This window comes from Oncorhynchus keta, chromosome 22 (assembly GCF_023373465.1).
Source record: "Oncorhynchus keta strain PuntledgeMale-10-30-2019 chromosome 22, Oket_V2, whole genome shotgun sequence".
Classification (NCBI taxonomy): Eukaryota; Metazoa; Chordata; class Actinopteri; order Salmoniformes; family Salmonidae; genus Oncorhynchus; species Oncorhynchus keta.
Genome location: NC_068442.1, coordinates 47581775 through 47601689, shown reverse-complemented (window position 1 = coordinate 47601689; position 19915 = coordinate 47581775). Strand labels below are relative to the sequence as shown.

Sequence of the window (19915 nt, the reverse complement as noted above, 5' to 3'; positions counted from 1 at the left end):
GAACACCTTTAGTTAACCAGGTAGGCTAGTTGAGAACACCTTTATTTAACCAGGGTAGGCCAGTTGAGAACACCTTTAGTTAACCAGGTAGGCTAGTTGAGAACACCTTTATTTAACCAGGGTAGGCCAGTTGAGAACACCTTTAGTTAACCAGGTAGGCTAGTTGAGAACACCTTTATTTAACCAGGGTAGGCCAGTTGAGAACACCTTTAGTTAACCAGGTAGGCTAGTTGAGAACACCTTTATTTAACCAGGGTAGGCCAGTTGAGAACACCTTTAGTTAACCAGGTAGGCCAGTTGAGAACACCTTTAGTTAACCAGGTAGGCTAGTTGAGAACAAGTTCTCATTTACAACTGCGACCTGGCCAAGATAAAGCAAAGCAGTGCGACTAAAACAACAACACAGAGTTACATGTGGGATCAACAAACATACAGTCAATAACACAATAGAAAAATCTAAACATAGTGTGTGCAAATTAAGTAAGGTGGTAAGACAATAAATAAGTCATAGTGGCGAAGTAATTACAATTTCGCATTAACACTGGAGTGATAGATGTACAGATGAGGATGTGCAGTAGAGATACTGGTGAGTAAAAGAGCAGAAAAAAAACTAAATATGGGGATGAGGTAGGTAGTTTGTTGGATAGGCTATTTACAGATGGGCTGTGTACAGCTGCAGCGATTGGTATGCTGCTCTGACAGCTGATACTTGAAGTTAGTGAGGGGGTTTAACAGCTCTCTTATTTGAATTGCAAACAGCCCCCCATGGTTAAACAAAACACACCACCCCTCACACATTTCTGGTTCAAACTGATATGTATAAAAGGGGGTATACATGCAAGAAAGTTGTAAATAAGAGTCTGTTTGAAAGGGGGTCATATCAACATGGCTTTATTGTTATTGTTATTATTATGTCTGAAATAGGTCATTATGTTATGAAACGGCCAATGGCCAATGCATGAAGGGGCTACTACAGCCGTCGGGGCTGGGTAGACAGAGAGGAGAGGGAGGTCAGTGGAGGTACCTGCTGTGTTCGAAGTCACTAGGCGGGCAGCGCCATGGCACTTGGTCTCACAGAGAAAGTCGTCGATGGAGGGGCTTAGCAGGGGGCGGCTCTCTTGTTGCTCACTCACCAGCTGCAAGTGCAAACAGACGACAGTGCTTAAAATCACACACAAAATATGCCCTTTTGGCCCTTTTCCAGGAAATGTCAACGTGACCAAGACATTATGATAACAAGTAGTGATGTGTCACTTCATTGGCCATTTCAAACAGTGCATCATGTAATTCAAACAAAGTGATGACACGACCTGACGTGACCTACCAATCCCCCACTAGTTCATGAGTGTACTGTTTTACCCTTTAAGTGCTGACCACATTGCCCACATTGACAACATACATGTCATTCAATAATTCCATCCAAACGTCTGGTGCGCGTCAACAAGCGCCTGCGTAGCCAGGTGCTGAAATAGAACTTGATATTGTATTTTTTACACTTGATGCGCTGCAAGTCCTGCGTCTCCCATCTCCTCATTGGTTATTAGGAGCATATAGAGTACCCATGTGGGTTATTGGAAGATGAACTGAGGTCCACACTCCAGTCCAGTTGGTGGTGGTAATGCACCTTAAAGTTGGTTGCCAACTGCTATATAAAGTCCACAGAAGAAGAAGACTGAAGGAGGAGTTTCCCCTTTCATCTGTGTATTAATTGTCAGAGTAGAGAACTCACAATTTTGTGTGACTCAGAATGTTTGTCAAAATTGTACAAAGATCCAGAAAAAAATGACATTTTTTCCCCAGTAAAAGAACAACCTAATGTTTATATCCCAGGACAAATTATCTAGCAACAGCAAGCTAGCTAGCTAAATGTCCATGACTGTTTAATGCATTTCGGCTTGTCCCCAAATTAATATAGTTGGTTCAGAGTTTGTTTTGAGATTTCAACTTGAGTCTTCTGATTCGCATCTGGACAAAATCAATATGCGTGCGATGGCAAACTCATATGCTCTGTCTAGTCAGCATGTTAGGCTCAGTTGAATGCTAGCTCTGTGAATCCTTCATCTGCCTCTCCCAGTGTTCTATCCAGACTAGCTGAGGAGTCGAACCTCTCCCAGTGTTCTATCCAGTCTAGCAAAGGAGACTAATCTCTCCCAGTGTTCTATCCAGTCTAGCAAAGGAGACTAACCTCTCCCAGTGTTCTATCCAGTCTAGCAAAGGAGACTAATCTCTCCCAGTGTTCTATCCAGACTTGCTGAGGAGACTAACCTCTCCCAGTGTTCTATCCAGACTAGCTGAGGAGACTAACCTCTCCCAGTGTTCTATCCAGTCTAGCAAAGGAGACTAATCTCTCCCAGTGTTCTATCCAGACTTGCTGAGGAGACTAACCTCTCCCAGTGTTCTATCCAGTCTAGCAAAGGAGACTAATCTCTCCCAGTGTTCTATCCAGTCTAGCAAAGGAGACTAACCTCTCCCAGTGTTCTATCCAGTCTAGCAAAGGAGACTAATCTCTCCCAGTGTTCTATCCAGACTAGCTGAGGAGACTAATCTCTCCCAGTGTTCTATCCAGACTAGCTGAGGAGACTAACCTCTCCCAGTGTTCTATCCAGACTAGCTGAGGAGACTAACCTCTCCCAATGTCCTATCCAGACTAGCTGAGGAGTCTAACCTCTCCCAGTGTCCTATCCTGACTAGCTGAGGAGACTAATCTTTCCCAGTGTTCTATCCAGACTAGCTGAGGAGACTAATCTCTCCCAGTGTTCTATCCAGTCTAGCTGAGGAGTCTAACCTCTCCCAGTGTTCTATCCAGACTAGCTGAGGAGTCTAACCTCTCCCAGTGTCCTATCCAGTCTAGCTGAGCAGTCTACCCTCTCCCAGTGTTCTATCCAGACTTGCTGAGGAGACTAACCTCTCTCAGTGTTCTATCCAGACTAGCAAAGGAGACTAATCTCTCCCAGTGTTCTATCCAGACTAGCTGAGGAGACTAACCTCTCCTAGTCTTCTATCCAGACTAGCTGAGGAGACTAACCTCTTCCAGTGTTCAATCCAGATTATCTGAGGAGACTAACCTCTCCTAGTGTTCTATCCAGACTAGCTGAGGAGACTAACCTCTCCCAGTGTTCTATCCAGATTAGCTGAGGAGACTAATCTCTCCCAGTGTTCTATTCAGACTAGCTGAGGAGACTAATCTTTCCCAGTGTTCTATCCAGACTAGCTGAGTAGACTAATCTCTCCCAGTGTTCTATTCAGACTAGCTGAGGAGACTAATCTCTCCCAGTGTTCTATCCAGACTAGTTGAGGAGACTAACCTCTCCTAGTGTTCTATCCACACTAGCAGAGGAGACTAATCTCTCCCAATGTTCTATCCAGACTAGTTGAGGAGACTAACCTCTCCTAGTGTTCTATCCAGACTAGCAGAGGAGACTAATCTCTCCCAGTGTTCTATCCAGTCTAGCTGAGGAGACTAATCTCTCCTAGTGTTCTATCCAGACTAGCTCAGGAGACTAACCTCTCCTAGTGTTCTATCCAGACTAGCTGAGGAGACTAATCTTTCCCAGTGTTCTATCCAGACTAGCTGAGGAGACTAATCTCTCCCAGTGTTCTATCCAGACTAGCTGAGGAGACTAATCTCTCCCAGTGTTCTATCCAGACTAGCTGAGGAGACTAATCTTTCCCAGTGTTCTATCCAGACTAGCTGAGGAGACTAATCTCTCCCAGTGTTCTATCCAGACTAGCTGAGGAGACTAATCTCTCCCAGTGTTCTATCCAGACTAGTTGAGGAGACTAACCTCTCCTAGTGTTCTATCCAGACTAGCAGAGGAGACTAATCTCTCCCAGTGTTCTGTCCAGTCTAGCTGAGGAGACTAATCTCTCCTAGTGTTCTATCCAGACTAGCTGAGGAGACTAACCTCTCCTAGTGTTCTATCCAGACTAGCTGAGGAGACTAATCTCTCCCAGTGTTCTATCCAGACTAGCAAAGGAGACTAATCTCTCCCAGTGTTCTATCCAGTCTAGCTGAGGAGTCTAACCTCTCCCAGTGTTCTATCCAGACTAGCTGAGGAGTCTAACCTCTCCCAGTGTTCTATCCAGTCTAGCTGAGCAGTCTACCCTCTCCCAGTGTTCTATCCAGACTAGCAAAGGAGACTAACCTCTCCCAGTGTTCTATCCAGTCTAGCTGAGCAGTCTACCCTCTCCCAGTGTTCTATCCAGACTTGCTGAGGAGTCTAACCTCTCCCAGTGTTCTATCCAGACTAGCAAAGGAGACTAATCTCTCCCAGTGTTCTATCCAGACTAGCTGAGGAGACTAACCTCTTCTAGTCTTCTATCCAGACTAGCTGAGGAGACTAACCTCTCCCAGTGTTCAATCCAGATTATCTGAGGAGACTAATCTCTCCCAGTGTTCTATCCAGACTAGCTGAGGAGTCTAACCTCTCCCAGTGTTCTATCCAGACTAGCTGAGGAGACTAACCTCTCCCAATGTCCTATCCAGACTAGCTGAGGAGTCTAACCTCTCCCAGTGTCCTATCCTGACTAGCTGAGGAGACTAATCTTTCCCAGTGTTCTATCCAGACTAGCTGAGGAGACTAATCTCTCCCAGTGTTCTATCCAGTCTAGCTGAGGAGTCTAACCTCTCCCAGTGTTCTATCCAGACTAGCTGAGGAGTCTAACCTCTCCCAGTGTCCTATCCAGTCTAGCTGAGCAGTCTACCCTCTCCCAGTGTTCTATCCAGACTTGCTGAGGAGACTAACCTCTCCCAGTGTTCTATCCAGACTAGCTGAGGAGACTAACCTCTCCTAGTCTTCTATCCAGACTAGCTGAGGAGACTAACCTCTTCCAGTGTTCAATCCAGATTATCTGAGGAGACTAACCTCTCCTAGTGTTCTATCCAGACTAACTGAGGAGACTAACCTCTCCCAGTGTTCTATCCAGATTAGCTGAGGAGACTAATCTCTCCCAGTGTTCTATTCAGAATAGCTGAGGAGACTAATCTTTCCCAGTGTTCTATCCAGACTAGCTGAGTAGACTAATCTCTCCCAGTGTTCTATCCAGACTAGTTGAGGAGACGAACCTCTCCCAGTGTTCTATCCAGATTAGCTGAGGAGACTAATCTCTCCCAGTGTTCTATTCAGACTAGCTGAGGAGACTAATCTCTCCCAGTGTTCTATCCAGTCGAGCGTCTGCTAAATGACTTAAATGTTAAATGTAGCTGAGGAGACTAACCTTTCCCAGTGTACTATCCAAACTAGCTGTGACTAGCTGAGGAGACTAACCTCTCCCAGTGTTCTATCCTGACTAGCTGTGACTAGCTGAGGAAGAGACTTACTGTGTGTGTCCCCAAGTGTAATTGCTCAGCCATTAGCAGTTGTTTATCTCAGTTCCCAAACACATGCAGAAGTTAATCACCTAGCCTGTGAGGCATCCTGGACTGTCGCTGTAGGTTTGCCAACACTGCTGTGGCATAGGTTACATCCCATCCATTATAATTACCCCTGAAGTAGTTGCTGTAGTGACAAAAATGATTCAAAATATGGATTTGTTTTGATATAAAAAATAGCCCCACCATCATTATTGTCTGCTTGTACAATGCTGTCGAAGAGGAAACATGACATTTGCCATCCCTGATCTGATTTTTTCAGGCAGAAACTTAATGATACAAAAGCTGAATAACAGATGCACATCCAGGTGTGTTTAGCAGGTGCTAGAGTTATAGGTGAACTCATGAACATTAAAAAGGACAATGCCACACACTGCTGCTCATGCTCCCAGGTGATTTTTATTATAACAACGTTTGGTTCTGAGGTCTTCATCAAGCATCCATATCCCAGCTGGGGTTGGAAGGCCCTATACATAGGGGCAGTGCTCAGTGACATCACTTCCTGAAGCAGGAAGTAAAAACATATAACATAGTATCAATATCAACATTCAATATATACAAATATATAATCATACATGAAGAATGTGATCAATATTTACAGTCAAAAGTTTGAACACTCATTCAAGTGTTTTTCTTTATTTGTTCTATTTTCTAAATTGTAGAATAATAGTGAAGACATCAAAACTATGAAATAACACATGGAATCATGTAGTAACCAAAGAAGTGTTAAACAAATCAAAATCAATTTTATATTTGAGATTCTTCAAAATAGCCACCTTTGCCTTGATGACAGCTCTGCACACTCTTGGCATTCTCTCAACCAGCTTCATGAGGAATGCTTTTCCAACAGTCCTTTTCTATGGTTTCCCTAAGGTGTCAACAGTCTTTATACATAGTTTCAGGCTTTTATTTTGAAAAATGAGCGTGAAAGATCACATTGCGTAAGTGGATAGGTGGGGGCTCTCAGAGTGAGTTTTGCGCTACAGAGTAAAGCGGCCATTGTTTCTCCGGTGTTATTGAAAAACCTACACACCTGGTTGATATATTATCGAATATATATTTTAAAAACAACCTGAGGATTGATTATAAAAAACGTTTGACATGTTTCTGTGGACATGTTCGTCTGCGTTGTGGTGACCGCTCTTTCCTGTGGACATCCGAACATAACGCGACAAACAAACTGAGGTATTTTGGGTATAAAAATAATCTTTATGGAACAAAAGGAACATTTGTTGTGTAACTGGGAGTCTCGTGAGTGAAAACATCCGAAGATCATCAAAGGTAAACGATTAATTTGATTGCGTTTCTGATTTTCGTGACCTAGCTACTTAATGCTTAGTGTACATAATGTTTTGTTATGCTATCGATAAACTTACACAAACGCTTGTATTGCTTTCGCTGTAAAGCATAATTTCAAAGTCTGAGACGACAGGTGGATTAATAAAAGGCTAAGCTGTGTTTTGCAAAATTGCACTTGTGATTTCATGAATATGAATAATTTTAGGAATATTATTTGACTGTGGCGCTATGCTATTCAGCGGTTGCTGACGAAAATGATCCCGATAACGGGATGGGTAGCGTCAAGAAGTTTTAAACAACACAATGTAACTCCAAGTCAGTCACACTTCTGTGAAATCAAACTGTCCACTTAGGAAGCAACACCTATTGACAATAAATGTCACATGCTGTTGTGCAAATGGAATAGACAACAGGTGGAAATTATAAGAAATTAGCAAGACACCCCCAATAAAGGACCACAGACCACTTCTCAGTTCCTATGCGTCTGCTCAAATGGTCAGAAACAGACTCCATGAGGGTGGTATGAGGGCCCAACGTCCACAGGTGGGGGTTGTGCTTACAGCCCAACACTGTGCAGGACGTTTGGCATTTGCCAGAGAACACCAAGATTGGCAAATTCGCCACTGGCGCCCTGTGCTCTTCACAGATGAAAGCAGGTTCACGCTGAGCACATGTGACAGACGTGACAGAGTCTGTGGAGAACATTCTGCTGCCTGCAACATCCTCCAGCATGACCGGTTAGGCGGTGGGTCAGTCATGGTGTAGGGTGGCATTTCTTTGGGGGGCCGCACAGCCCTCCATGTACTCGCCAGAGGTAGCCTGACTGCCATTAGGTACCGAGATGAGATCCTCAGACCCCTTGTGAGACCATATGCTGGCCCTGGGTTCCTCCTAATGCAAGACAATGTTAGACCTCATGTGGCTGGAGTGTGTCAGCAGTTCCTGCAAGAGGAAGGCATTGATGCTATGGACTGGCCCGTCCGTTCCCCAGACCTGAATCCAATTGAGCACATCTGGGACATCATGTCCTGGCGGATGCTTTAGTCCATCCCCAGAAGACCAGACCTCATCAAGAGCATGCCCAGGCCAGGAGTACAGGCACGTGGAGGCCACACACACTACTGAGCCTCATTTTTACTTGTTTTGCTTTCAAAGTTGGATCAGCCAGTGTGGTTTTCTTTAATTTTGAGTGTGACTCCAAATCAGACCTTCATTTGACATTGATAATTTTTGTGTGTCAGCACATTCAAATGTAAAAAAAGTATTTAATAAGAATATTTCATTCATTCAGATCTAGGATGTGTTATTTTAGTGTTCCCTTTTGAGCAGTGTATATATGATAGGCAATTTTCAATTATGGTAAAAACAAGAGAATAGTTTGGACATTTTGGAACTTTAAAAACGTTTTTAAGTCAAACTCCTCGTTAAGGCCAATAGTAGATAATGTGTTGAGCCTGTGGATCCAGAAAGTGTCCCTTTGAAGAAGTTTCCTCTCAATGTCCCCTCCCTGTGTGACATCTTGAAGATTTCTATTCCAATGCATCTAAGAGAGCTAATAGGATGTGAGAATCTTAATGATGGCACTAAAATATGTATTACTAGCCATGAGGTTGCACACAGCCTGCCATACGCTTGATATGAAAGGTGATGCCCACGGCTTCATGATCCGTCTGTATGTGCTCAATGTGTGGCTCTAACAATGCCAGATGTTCCCGCAACTATATTTTCTGGGAATTAATGATGTGGCTGTTTATTAGCCATTACAGCCAAATTGAAAACAAAAACTTTTACCCCTTTTTAGACAACTTGGACATTATCCAATTATGGTTACGGTTATGAAAAGTGTCACATACGTTTACATTTTATGTTTGCTGGGGAGAACCATTTGAGTTCAAAGATGCTGGAACTGTAATAGCTAAGTGTTGCACGGAGGCACCTCCAGCCAGGATTTCATGATCGATGGTTTTATATTGGATGCCTTACTCTATTTCACCCTCTAAACCTCAAAGCGTATCTTCCTACAGTATATTTGCAAGCAGAATATGGGCCCTTAATGAGAAAAGTGAATCATTTCGGAGCCCCCGTCACTTAATTAGATGATCTCCACTTATTCAATTAAAAAAGGCACCTCTCTTTTGACAAAAATATAAAAAGATTGCCGACATTAATGGGAATTATTAAAGGGACAGACCTCATCCGGGAAATGACAACCGATGGCTCAGAGATGCACTGAGAGAAGCACTGAGAGAAGCACTGAGAGAAGCACTGAGAGAAGCACTGAGAGAAGCACTGAGAGAAGCACTAAGAGAAGCACTGAGAGAAGCACTGAGAGAAGCACTGAGAGAAGCACTGAGAGAAGCACTGAGAGAAGCACTGAGAGAAGCACTGGGAGAAGCCCTGAGAGAAGCACTGAGAGAAGCACTGAGAGAAACACTGAGAGAAGCACTGAGAGAAGCACTGAGAGAAGCACTGAGAGATGCACTGAGAGAAGCACTGAGAGAAGCACTGAGAGAAACACTGAGAGAAGCACTGAGAGAAGCACTGAGAGATGCACTGAGAGAAGCACTGAGAGAAGCACTGAGAGAAACACTGAGAGAAGCACTGAGAGAAGCACTGAGAGAAGCCCTGAGAGAAGCACTGAGAGAAGCACTGAGAGAAGCCCTGAGAGAAGCACTGAGAGAAGCACTGAGAGAAGCACTGAGAGAAACACTGAGAGAAGCACTGAGAGAAACACTGAGAGAAGCATTGAGAGAAGCCCTGCTGGGCCATTATAGACGTGCGGGACACAGAATAACAAACTGCTCTGTTTATTGCTTATTCATCATTATAAACTGGGTTGTTCGAGCCCTGAATGCTGATTGGCTGACAGCCGTGGTTTATCAGGTTGCCATTCCTGTAATATAACAATGTTTGGTGAATCAGTGCTACCTCAGGCCATGCAAGAGTTACATTCTTGTTATGTCACCAGTCAGCTCCTGATGAAATCATGTGGACATTTTTCAAATATCAAACTTTAAGCTTAGTGTGGGCAATGGCTAGCGAAGTAATCGCACAAGCAATCGCAACATACTGTTAAACAGATTTCAAAATGGCAGGCATTTCATTCCTCTCTCTGGTATTGTCAGTTTTATCATAGTTTGTTCCCGTGTTCATCGAAGAGAGAAGAGAGAGGCAGTCTCTTAACATTTCATTCATTCACCATTGTCATTATTGTTGGTCAGACCACCAGTGTATTTCCATGTCCTGACCCTGTGAGTGACATATACAGGTCCTAAGGCAGGGTTGTCAAATTCATTCCATGGAGGGCGTAGTGTCTGCTTTTTTCTTTTTCCTTTTAATTAAGACCTAGATAACCGGGTGAGGGAAGCTCCTAACCTTAATTGATCAATTACGTTTGACACGTGTCCTACACTAAAAAAAAATGAGGGGTTCAACAAGGGTTCTTCTAAGATCCTGAAAGACCCCCAAAAGGTTATTTCAAGAACCCCATAGGAGGTGGGGGTCATCAAGTTGGCGCAAATCTTTCTAGAACAGAAAATGGACACAATTCAATGGATATCGATCAACAAAGAGGTTCAAATATGTCGGCTATAAGAATATGTTGAAGGGTAGCTGTTTTGTGTTCAGATTACAGAACTGCTCACTTTTGTGTCAGTGTCTGCAGGTATACAGACGAGGAGGCATACAAAGGTATGTCAATTGGTATTGGTATGTTATGCTGATCACATGTACCATCCTCCTACCTGACCTCTTCAATGAATATCCCATAGGCCTCTACATTATGTGGTATGTGCATGAAAACCATACAGGCTTTTTCATGAACATTTTCCACAAACTCTAAAGTATGAATACTGTTGTGTGCATGTTTTGTTAATCATCTAATAATAATAATAATATAATAATAATAATAATATTATCATCTGTATAATTACTATTTTTTGGGGGGGATTCACAGACTTCACCCTCCCTAAACCTCTGATGAATATAACAGGAAACCTGTTCGATCACCATGCAGTGTAGAATCATTGTGGCTGTGGATACGGAGAACATCAACACATTAACATCCACACGCCAGAGGATATACACAGTGGACTTGGGGCTCTGCTGGGAGTTTACCTCATATTTAGCATTTTTTATTCTGCTTTGCCACTAAAATCCTAATAAACACTGACAATTAAAAAAATGGTGCTATTGTTGTTATTGTTATGTTTATTATTATTATTAATCATAAGGGAGGGGTTAGTTAAAAAATGTACCCCAAAAGGTTCTTCAAAAGGTTATTTGAGGATCCATTAAAAGGGGTTCTTTGAAGAAGGAGAAGGGGTTCCCCATCAGTTTCAATGTGAAGAACCCCTAAAGAATACTCCAGAAACGTATTTTTAGAGTGTAGTGTGTCCATGATGGAAGCTATTGGAAAGATGTGTCCATCATGGAGACCCTGGGACTTCCCTGTAGATGTCACTCACACAGTCAGGTGAAGGCTAGCGGCACATGTAAATACACTGTGCACACATCGTAGGAAGCCCTTCGAGACCCGGGATATAAAGGCCAACGGCAAATTAAATCCATTCAAAGTTTAAATTCCATTCATGGACGCATGTGCCTGTGTAACTTTTGACAACACTTTCAACTTTGCCGACGGTGATCAGTGGGGACCATCTGTCGGTGAATAAACTATTTATTTCCGTCACATTTGCGTAATGTTCGCAGAGGACAAGCATTATGTGATGCATTATGAAGAGACGGCTTGTGAAACTCCATGATGTTCACGTGATGATCGCCCATAAAGGCCTTCCTTCAATGCCTCCCATCTATTTAGCGTCAAATAAGACAAATTGCGGTGCCAGGATGCAGGCCACAAACCTTGTCTGTAGACGAGTGTGCGTCGTGAGGTGGATCATCACTCACTGTAGCTCTTAATGGGATTCCTAACCCTTCCTTTCCCTTGACAGAATAGTGTAATTTAAGGTCAGTTTTCACACAGAGGGGTTTCGCAATTAAATTCTCTGACATTTTGAATTGATGAGATAACATACCAATTATGAACTAATTGGATATGGGGTCTCCCTCACACTACTGAATTATATTGTGCTACATTTTATGGGTTAAGTACGTAGCCTATTGAGACATAAAGAGATAAATAATTGACATCACTAAGAGCCCTATTGAATGAAAGTTGGTAACTAACTTTCCAGTATGAAGCGGTTTTCTTGCTCGGCACACGTGTACGTTGGACGCATTCACACAGTGAAACAAAAATAATCCAAATGTCTTATCGATTCAAGAAAATACTTTCATACATATTTTATTTCTTCTATTTAATATGTGTTTTTGTTCGACCTTCTGTTATTTTTGTGTGCTACATTGATATCGATTACTGCATTGTTGGGTTTGGAGCTTACCAAGAAAGGCATTTCACAGTACTTGTGCACATGACGTAAAAACTGGAAACTTTTATCTAGGAACCTGGTTAGGCCCATTGCTTTTTCATATTCAGCTTCAAGTTTTATCTCTCATATCTACGGGATACACATGGATACACCAGTGGAGGCTGCTGAGGGGAGGATGGCTCATAATAACGACTGGAATGAAATAAATGGTATTCACTCCATTCCAGTTATAATACTCCCTTCCAGACATTATTATGAGCTGTCCCTCCCCTCAGCAGCCATCCATCCTCCAAAGAAATGCTTACTTGCAGGTTCCTTCTCAACAATGCCACATCAATAACAGATAATACAATATAAGAATATGAACATAAAGTAAAAGGCTTTAAATAAAATAAACATTTTGGCATAATTATAATACAGGAAGGCAACAATTAATAGTGCAATGTTAACACGTGTTTTGTGGAAGTGGGTTTGGGGGGTATTTAAATTATTAAGTATTTAGCCTCCCAGAGTCTCCCGGGTGGTGGTGAGTGAGTGGTGGTGAGTGAGTGAGTGAGTGAGTGAGTGAGAGTCGAGTGAATGAGAAGCAGCAGCAGATGGTGACTGGTGAGTGAGTGGTGAGTGGTGGTGGTGGTGGTGGTGAGTGAGTGAGTGAGAGTGAGAGTGAGTGAGAGTGAGTGAGTGAGAGTGAGTGAGTGAGTGAGTGAGTGAGTGAGTGAGTGAGTGAGTGAGAGAGTGAGAGTGAGAGAGCGAGTGAATGAGTGCGAAAGAGTGAGAGAGTGAGAGAGTGAGAGAGTGAGAGAGTGAGTGAGTGAGTGACTGAGTGAGTGAGTGAGTGGTGAGTGAGTGGTGGTGGTGAGTGTGAGTGAGTGAGAGAGTGAGTGAGTGAGTGAGTGAGTGAGTGAGTGAGTGAGTGAGTGAGTGAGTGAGTGAGTGAGTGAGTGAGTGAGTGCATGTGCGGAGAATCAGAGCATGGAGGTCAGTCCAGTTCAACTGTTCAGCAGTCTGATGGCTTGTAGATAGAAACTGTCTCTGAGCCTGTTGGTGTCAGACCTCATGCTGCGATACCGTCTGCTTGACGATAAGGGAGAGAGCAGCTCGTGGCTGGGGTGTGTTGGGATCCTTGATGATGCTGTGGGCCTTCCTGAGACACAGGTTCGTGTAGATGTCCTGGATGGGTGGGAACACGGTCCCAGTGATGTACTGGGCCATCTTCACCACCCGCTGGAGGGCCTTGTGGTCGTGGACGGAACAATTCCCATACCGGGCCGTGATGCAACTGGTCAGGACGCTCTCGATGGTGCAGCGGTAGTATTTGGAGAGGACCTGGGGTGGCATACCGAATTTCTTCAGACGCCTTAAGAAGTAGAGATGCTGCTGCGCCCTCTTGACAAGAGTGGTGGTGTTGTTGGTCCATGACAAGTCCTCTGTGATGTGGACGCAGAGGAACTTAAACCTGCTGACTCTCTCTACTGCAGTCCCTTTGATGTGGATCGGGGTATGTTCCCTCCTCTGCCTTCTGAAGTCAACAATCAACCAATGTTTGGCTGACGTTAAGGGAGAGGTTGTTGTCCTGGCACAACAATGCCAGTTCACTTAAAATGCAGTTTTAAGAAACTATTTACTAAATAAACTAAAGTTTAAAAAAAAGTTTTTAAATTATTTTTTTAATAAAAAAATATAAAAAGTTTAAAAAATAAATAAAAATAACAATAACGAGGCTATAAGGAGGTACCGGTACTGAGTCAATGTGCGGGGGTACAGGTTAGTCAAGGTAATTGAGGTAATATGTACATGTACATAGGGATAAAGTGACTATGCATAGATAATACACAGCGAGTAGCAGCAGCATAAAAAGGGGGCTCAATGCAAATAGTCCGGTTAGCCATTTGATTAGCTGTTAAGAAGCCTTATGGCTTGGGGGTAGAAGCTGTTAAGAAGCCTTTTGGACCGAGACTTGGTGCTCCAATACCGATTGTTGTGCGTTAGCAGAGAGAACAGTCTATGACAAGGGTACTGGATTCTTTAGCTATTTTTAAGGCTTTTCTCTGACACTGCCTGGTACAGAGGTCCTGGATGGCAGGAAGCTTTCCCCAGTGATGTACTGGGCTGTACGCACTACCCTTTGTAGCTCCTTGCGGTCAGAGGCCGAGCAGTTGCCATACCAGGCGGGGATGCAACCAGTCGGGATGCTCTCGATGGTGCAGCTGTAGAACCTTTTAAGGATCTAAGGACCCATGCGAAATCTTCTCAGTCTCCTGAGAATATGCGTTGTTGTGCCCTCTTCACAACTGTCTTGATGTGTTTGAACCATGATAGTTTGTTGATAATGTGGACACCAAGGAACTTGAAGCTCTCAACCTGCTCCACTACAGCCCCGTTGATGAATGGGGGCATGCTCAGCCTTCCTTTTCCTGTAGTCCACAATCATCTCCTTTGTCTTGATCACATTGAGGGAGAGGTTGTTGTCCTGGCACCATACCAGCCAGGTCTCTGACCTCCTCCCTATAGGCTGTCTCATCGTTCTCGGTAATCAGGTCTACCACCGCTGTGTCGTCGGCAAACTTAATGATGGTGTTAGAGTCCTGCTTGGCCATGCAGTCATGAGTGAACAGGGAGTGCAGGAGGGGACTAAGCATGCACTGCTGAGGGGCCCCGGAATTGAGGATCAGTGTGGCAGATGTGGTCAGATAGTCTTGAATGGAGCTCATCCAATTTATTCTCCAATGATTGCGCGTTGGCCAATAGAACGGATGGTAGAGGCGTTAACCACTCGCTGACCAATTCTCACAAGGCACCCGGACGTGTGTCCTCTATATTGGTGTCTTGCTTTCATGCGAATGACGGGGATTTGGGCCTGGTCCGGTATCAGCATTAAATATTTTGTGTCCAACTCGTTAAAGAAAAAATATTCGTCCAGTTCGAGGTGAGTAATCACTGTTCTGATATCCAGAAGCTTTTTTCAGTCATAAGAGACTATGGCAGAAACATTATGTACAAAATAAGTTAAAAACAATGCAAAAAAACAACAACACAAATTTGCACAATTGGTTAGGAGCCCGTAAAACGGTAGCCATCTCCTCCAGCGCTATTTGAATTGAACAGTTAATAAACCATCGTTGCACGGAGTCTGCAAAGCACTTACTGTAATTACCAAAGGAATAACTACAAATAATGATCTTGGTTAACCCTTTTTTTTCATAACATGATAGAGACCTCCACATCTTCCTTGCTAATCATCCATTGGTTAATCAGGACAGGCAATCCATCCAATTATCTGTAGTGTACATATTCTCGGGACGCTACCAGGTAACAGTGGAAAGGCCAATTATAGGTTTACTGTCCTGGCTCAAACTGAAACACAAGGGATTTTGGCCACATTCGCCCTCCCAAACCTCTCTCTTTGCGTCGAGGTGGAGGAGGCTACCATTTTTCAGCATATCACTTTGTACCTTTTTTGCTTGCTGATCCTGTGCAAAGGACATTGCAACTTTGTTTACAAGTCCTCAAGGGGTAATCCTGAAAGGACGTCATGGAAAAACCTCAGCTAATTGCGCCACCTGAGCATGACTCCAAGAGATCTCTTAGATGCTGTTGTCAAGGGAACCCTGAACCTGTTAAACCCATAGGAGGTGGGGGGTTGTGAGTGTGTTCAAATCATTGTGGGAGAAAAGACCATTCCTTTGTCTTTTCTGATATGTCTATTTTTGTCGAGCGATGTACGGAGAACCGGTTAACTGGAAGTTAAAGGAGTGCTAGCTAGATATTTCTGATCTGATGTTCCAGCATAACAAATGTCAAAGGCAGCAAAGATGTGCTCTACGGAGCAGCCCTGCCTCATTATGCTGTAATCTCTTGGTGAGGAGGGACATCCCAGTTACCCTTAGGATACTAACATACTGTACATTAGAACATCTTGTTCCTTGTTTGTAACCATTGTCTGCTCTGAATCTTTGTTAAATTAGCGTGATCCTGCTAGCTCCTCGTCAGTAGGCCTTTTAAAAAGCCAAAATGTGCAACTTTGGGATCCAAATATGTGTCCTCCTGCCACAACCTGAGGGACAACCAGTGAAAAGTGCAATGCAATGTAATGTCATATAATATTTGCCATTTTGTTTTGGCTTTCATACCACGTCATGAGGCTTCTCAGTCATGTTGAGACTGGCTTACTACTGTTGCTTTAATGTATTGTTATTCTCATTTTTATGCTTTGGTATTTATTTGTTATGTTGATATCCTAGGGACAGATGCATCCGCCAACACCCTACTGTTTGAGCTTTGCCCCCGGATGATATTTAGTTTTATTATCATGCTCATTTTATTAGAGCATAATTGTTGCTATACCTAAAAAGCTTACCATTGTAATAGAATGGTAACTATGGATCATTGTCCATTCCCAAAGTCATTCATCATTTCTATAAGATTATAAGGGCTATACTGCACTGTAAGCCATTAGCCACTTTGCCAATTGTCTAGCGTGAGTATATATAGTATGTGACAGTTAGCTATTTACCTATTGTCTAGCACGAGTATGTGACAGTTAGATATTTGCCAATTGTCTAGCGTGAGTATATACAGTATGTGACAGTTAGCTATTTGCCTATTGTCTAGCGTGAGTATATACAGTATGTGATAGTTAGCTATTTGCCTATTGTCTAGCATGTGTATATACAGTATGTGACAGTTAGCTATTTGCCTATTGTCTAGCATGAGTATATACAGTATGTGACAGTTAGCTATTTGCCTATTGTCTAGCATGAGTATATGTAGTATATACAGTATGTATATACAGAGTTAGCTATTTGCCTATTGTTAGCTATTTGCCTATTTGCCTATTGTCTAGCGTGAGTATATACAGTATGTGATAGTTAGCTATTTGCCTATTGTCTAGCATGAGTATATACAGTATGTGATTGCTATTTGCCCTAGTTAGCTATTTCTATTGTCTAGTGAGTATATACAGTATGTGATAGTTAGCTATTTGCCTATTGTCTAGCATGTGAGTATATACAGTATGTAGTTATATTTGCCTATTGTCTACAGTATGTATGTGACAGTTAGCTATTTGCCTATTGTCTCTAGTATATATACAGTATGTGAGTTAGCTATTTGCCTATTGTCTAGCAGTATGTGATGAGTATATACAGTATGTGATAGTTAGCTATTTGCCTATTGTCGTAGTATATACAGTATATAGTGTCTATGTATTTGCCATTGTACAGTGAGTATATAGCGTGAGTATATACAGTATGTGATAGTTAGCGATTTGCCTATTGTCTAGCATGAGTATATACAGTATGTGACAGTTAGCTATTTGCCTATTGTCTAGCGTGAGTATATACAGTATGTGATAGTTAGCTATTTGCCTATTGTCTAGCGTGAGTATATACAGTATGTGATAGTTAGCTATTTGCCTATTGTCTAGCATGAGTATATACAGTATGTGACAGTTAGCTATTTGCCTATTGTCTAGCATGAGTGTATGTGATAGTGAACGTGTGTGTGTGTGTGTGTGTGTGTGTGTGTGTGTGTGTGTGTGTGTGTGTGTGTGTGTGTATGTGTGAGACAGTGTTTGAGCTCAAGAACACATGGGTGGAGGGTGCACTCTTATGCAAGACATCTTATAGATGCATTATTTACCGATGCTACAAAGTTAGAAACAGACTTCTATTGGCAATTGATCCGTGTCACTGTAGGTCATCTGAAAAGACTGGTGCTGCCAGTATGCAGAATAGAATAGACCTCTGTGTTTGTCTTAGGAAAGCAGCATTCAGCTCCTCTCCTGAACACCGGAGTATCTAGAAAGGGAATAAGGTCATTGCTGTAAAGGTCAAATCTTTATCACGGACCTTGTGGAAGGACTGCGGAACGACTTTCTCTGACCTTGTGGAAGGACTGAGGAACTACATTCACTGACCTTGTGGAAGGACTGCGGAACTACTTTCTCAGACTTTGTGGAAGGACTGCGGAACTACTTTCTCTGACATTGTGGAAGGATTGAGGAACTACTTTCACTGACCTTGTGGAAGGACTGAGGAACGACTTTCACTGACCTTGTGGAAGGACTGCGGAACTCCTTTGTTTGACCTTGTGAAAGGACTGAGGAACTACTTTCATAAACTTTACAAATTCACCCTCTGCCCCCTTTTTTTTTACATTGATTAAGATCTTGCATCCTACTTTGTGACATGGCATATGTTGTGTCCTGTGTGTTAGCAGTCTCGTCACATCTTTCCATTTACTTCTCAGACTAGTGAAGGTAGGCAGTTTCCTGCTCATTTAATGCACACGTCTGTTTTTTTTTATGTAGTTGCTTATCTACGTCCAGATATGCACCAGATCCCAGTCTGATTACGGAATGAGACAGCAAGAATGTTGGCTTAATTTAAGGCTCTGGAAGCTAAAAATGGCAGCTGTTTTAAACTATTTTAAAGAATGAAAGGTTAACTGACAGAAGTAAAAAGGACAGAAAGAGGCCTTGTCTAACAAAAGACAGTCAGCAAACACAGCATTGTTAACTGAACTTTCTGATAGTATTAGTATTTGAATACAAAGAAGCACATGATAAACATATTTGTTGTGTTGCGCAATAGAGTGCTTTGCTGGTTGGGATTAAAAATAAAAAGATCAAAATCCTTTTTTTCAATATATAATTATTTAAAAAACACATTATGGTATTTTATGAAACAACTTAGCATATTGAAGCCTACAGAGCCCATTTTATAACGTTAACATCAGAACATCACTATACTGTCACCACAGCACAGAAATACACACAGATGCACGGACACACAAACACACACACACACACCAAGTACTTTTCATTTATATCAAGCACAGAAAACAGAAGCGTACAATAGCATCTGCTATAACCATACGATCCACATATTGCTTCAAAGCAACACCGAAAAGCACACTGACAATCAACTGCATCTACAAGAATAGATGGCTTAATTATGTCCTAGCCTAATGTGATGCTGCAAGGTAATGCATTATGGAAATGCATTACACATTAGGAAAGTTTAGCTGCTTATGAGGTGTAAAAATCTGCCTTTTCCTAAACTGCATTGGATATGGGCTAAACATTTTGCTGATATACAACCTCATTTCTAATTATTCTAAGACTACTCGATTGGGTAGATTCACTTAGTAATATGAAGTCATTCTGCTAAGACTACCTGATTGGGTAGATTCACTTAGTAATATGAAGTCATTCTGCTAAGACTACTCGATTGGGTAGATTCACTTAGTAATATGAAGTCATTCTGCTAAGATTACCTGATTGGGTAGATTCACTTAGTAATATGAAGTAATTCTGCTAAGACTACCTGATTGGGTAGATTCACTTAGTAATATGAAGTCATTCTGCTAAGACTACCTGATTGGGTAGATTCACTTAGTAATATGACGTCATTCTGCTTAGACTACCTGATTGGGTAGATTCACTTAGTAATATGAAGTCATTCTGCTAAGACTACCTGATTGGGTAGATTCACTTGGTAATGTGACAGTAAAAGCCCACTAAGGTACACCTGAGGAACTCTCACTAACAATTCCTGCACTACATTGATAAGGTGTTGCTGCTGCAACAGGTACAAGTTACAGCGCATATAATTTAAATACATCAATGAAATGGCATTTAGATAAAATGTCATTCCTGGCTACAGCTGAAATACTGTCTGGTTATTAGTTGGTGATTTGGAATGTAACATGCATTTTATACCACATAGAGCAGCTGAAAAATTAAATAAAATCAATGTTGTTGCTTTTTGCTGTCGTGAGGTTATTGATGTGTGAGAAGGGGTCGAGCTAGGCTCAAGAGTGGAGGGTAGATACGGGATGCTTAAAGCATTGC

At 42.4% G+C, this 19915-nt stretch overlaps 1 protein-coding gene across 5 annotated transcripts in view; it reads right to left on the bottom strand.

The window, feature by feature from the left end:
- The window catches only part of LOC118400693 (PEX5-related protein-like), a 205350-nt gene that overhangs the window by 105325 nt on the left and 80110 nt on the right, over positions 1-19915 (bottom strand). For all 5 annotated transcript variants that reach the window (XR_008075767.1, XM_052475362.1, XM_052475364.1 and 2 more), the window contains one exon: positions 1025-1136. Coding sequence is in view for 4 of the 5 variants with exons in the window: in XM_052475362.1 (XP_052331322.1) it covers positions 1025-1136 (112 nt within the window). In the remaining variant the exon portion in view is untranslated. The remainder of the gene's footprint in view (positions 1-1024; positions 1137-19915) is intronic.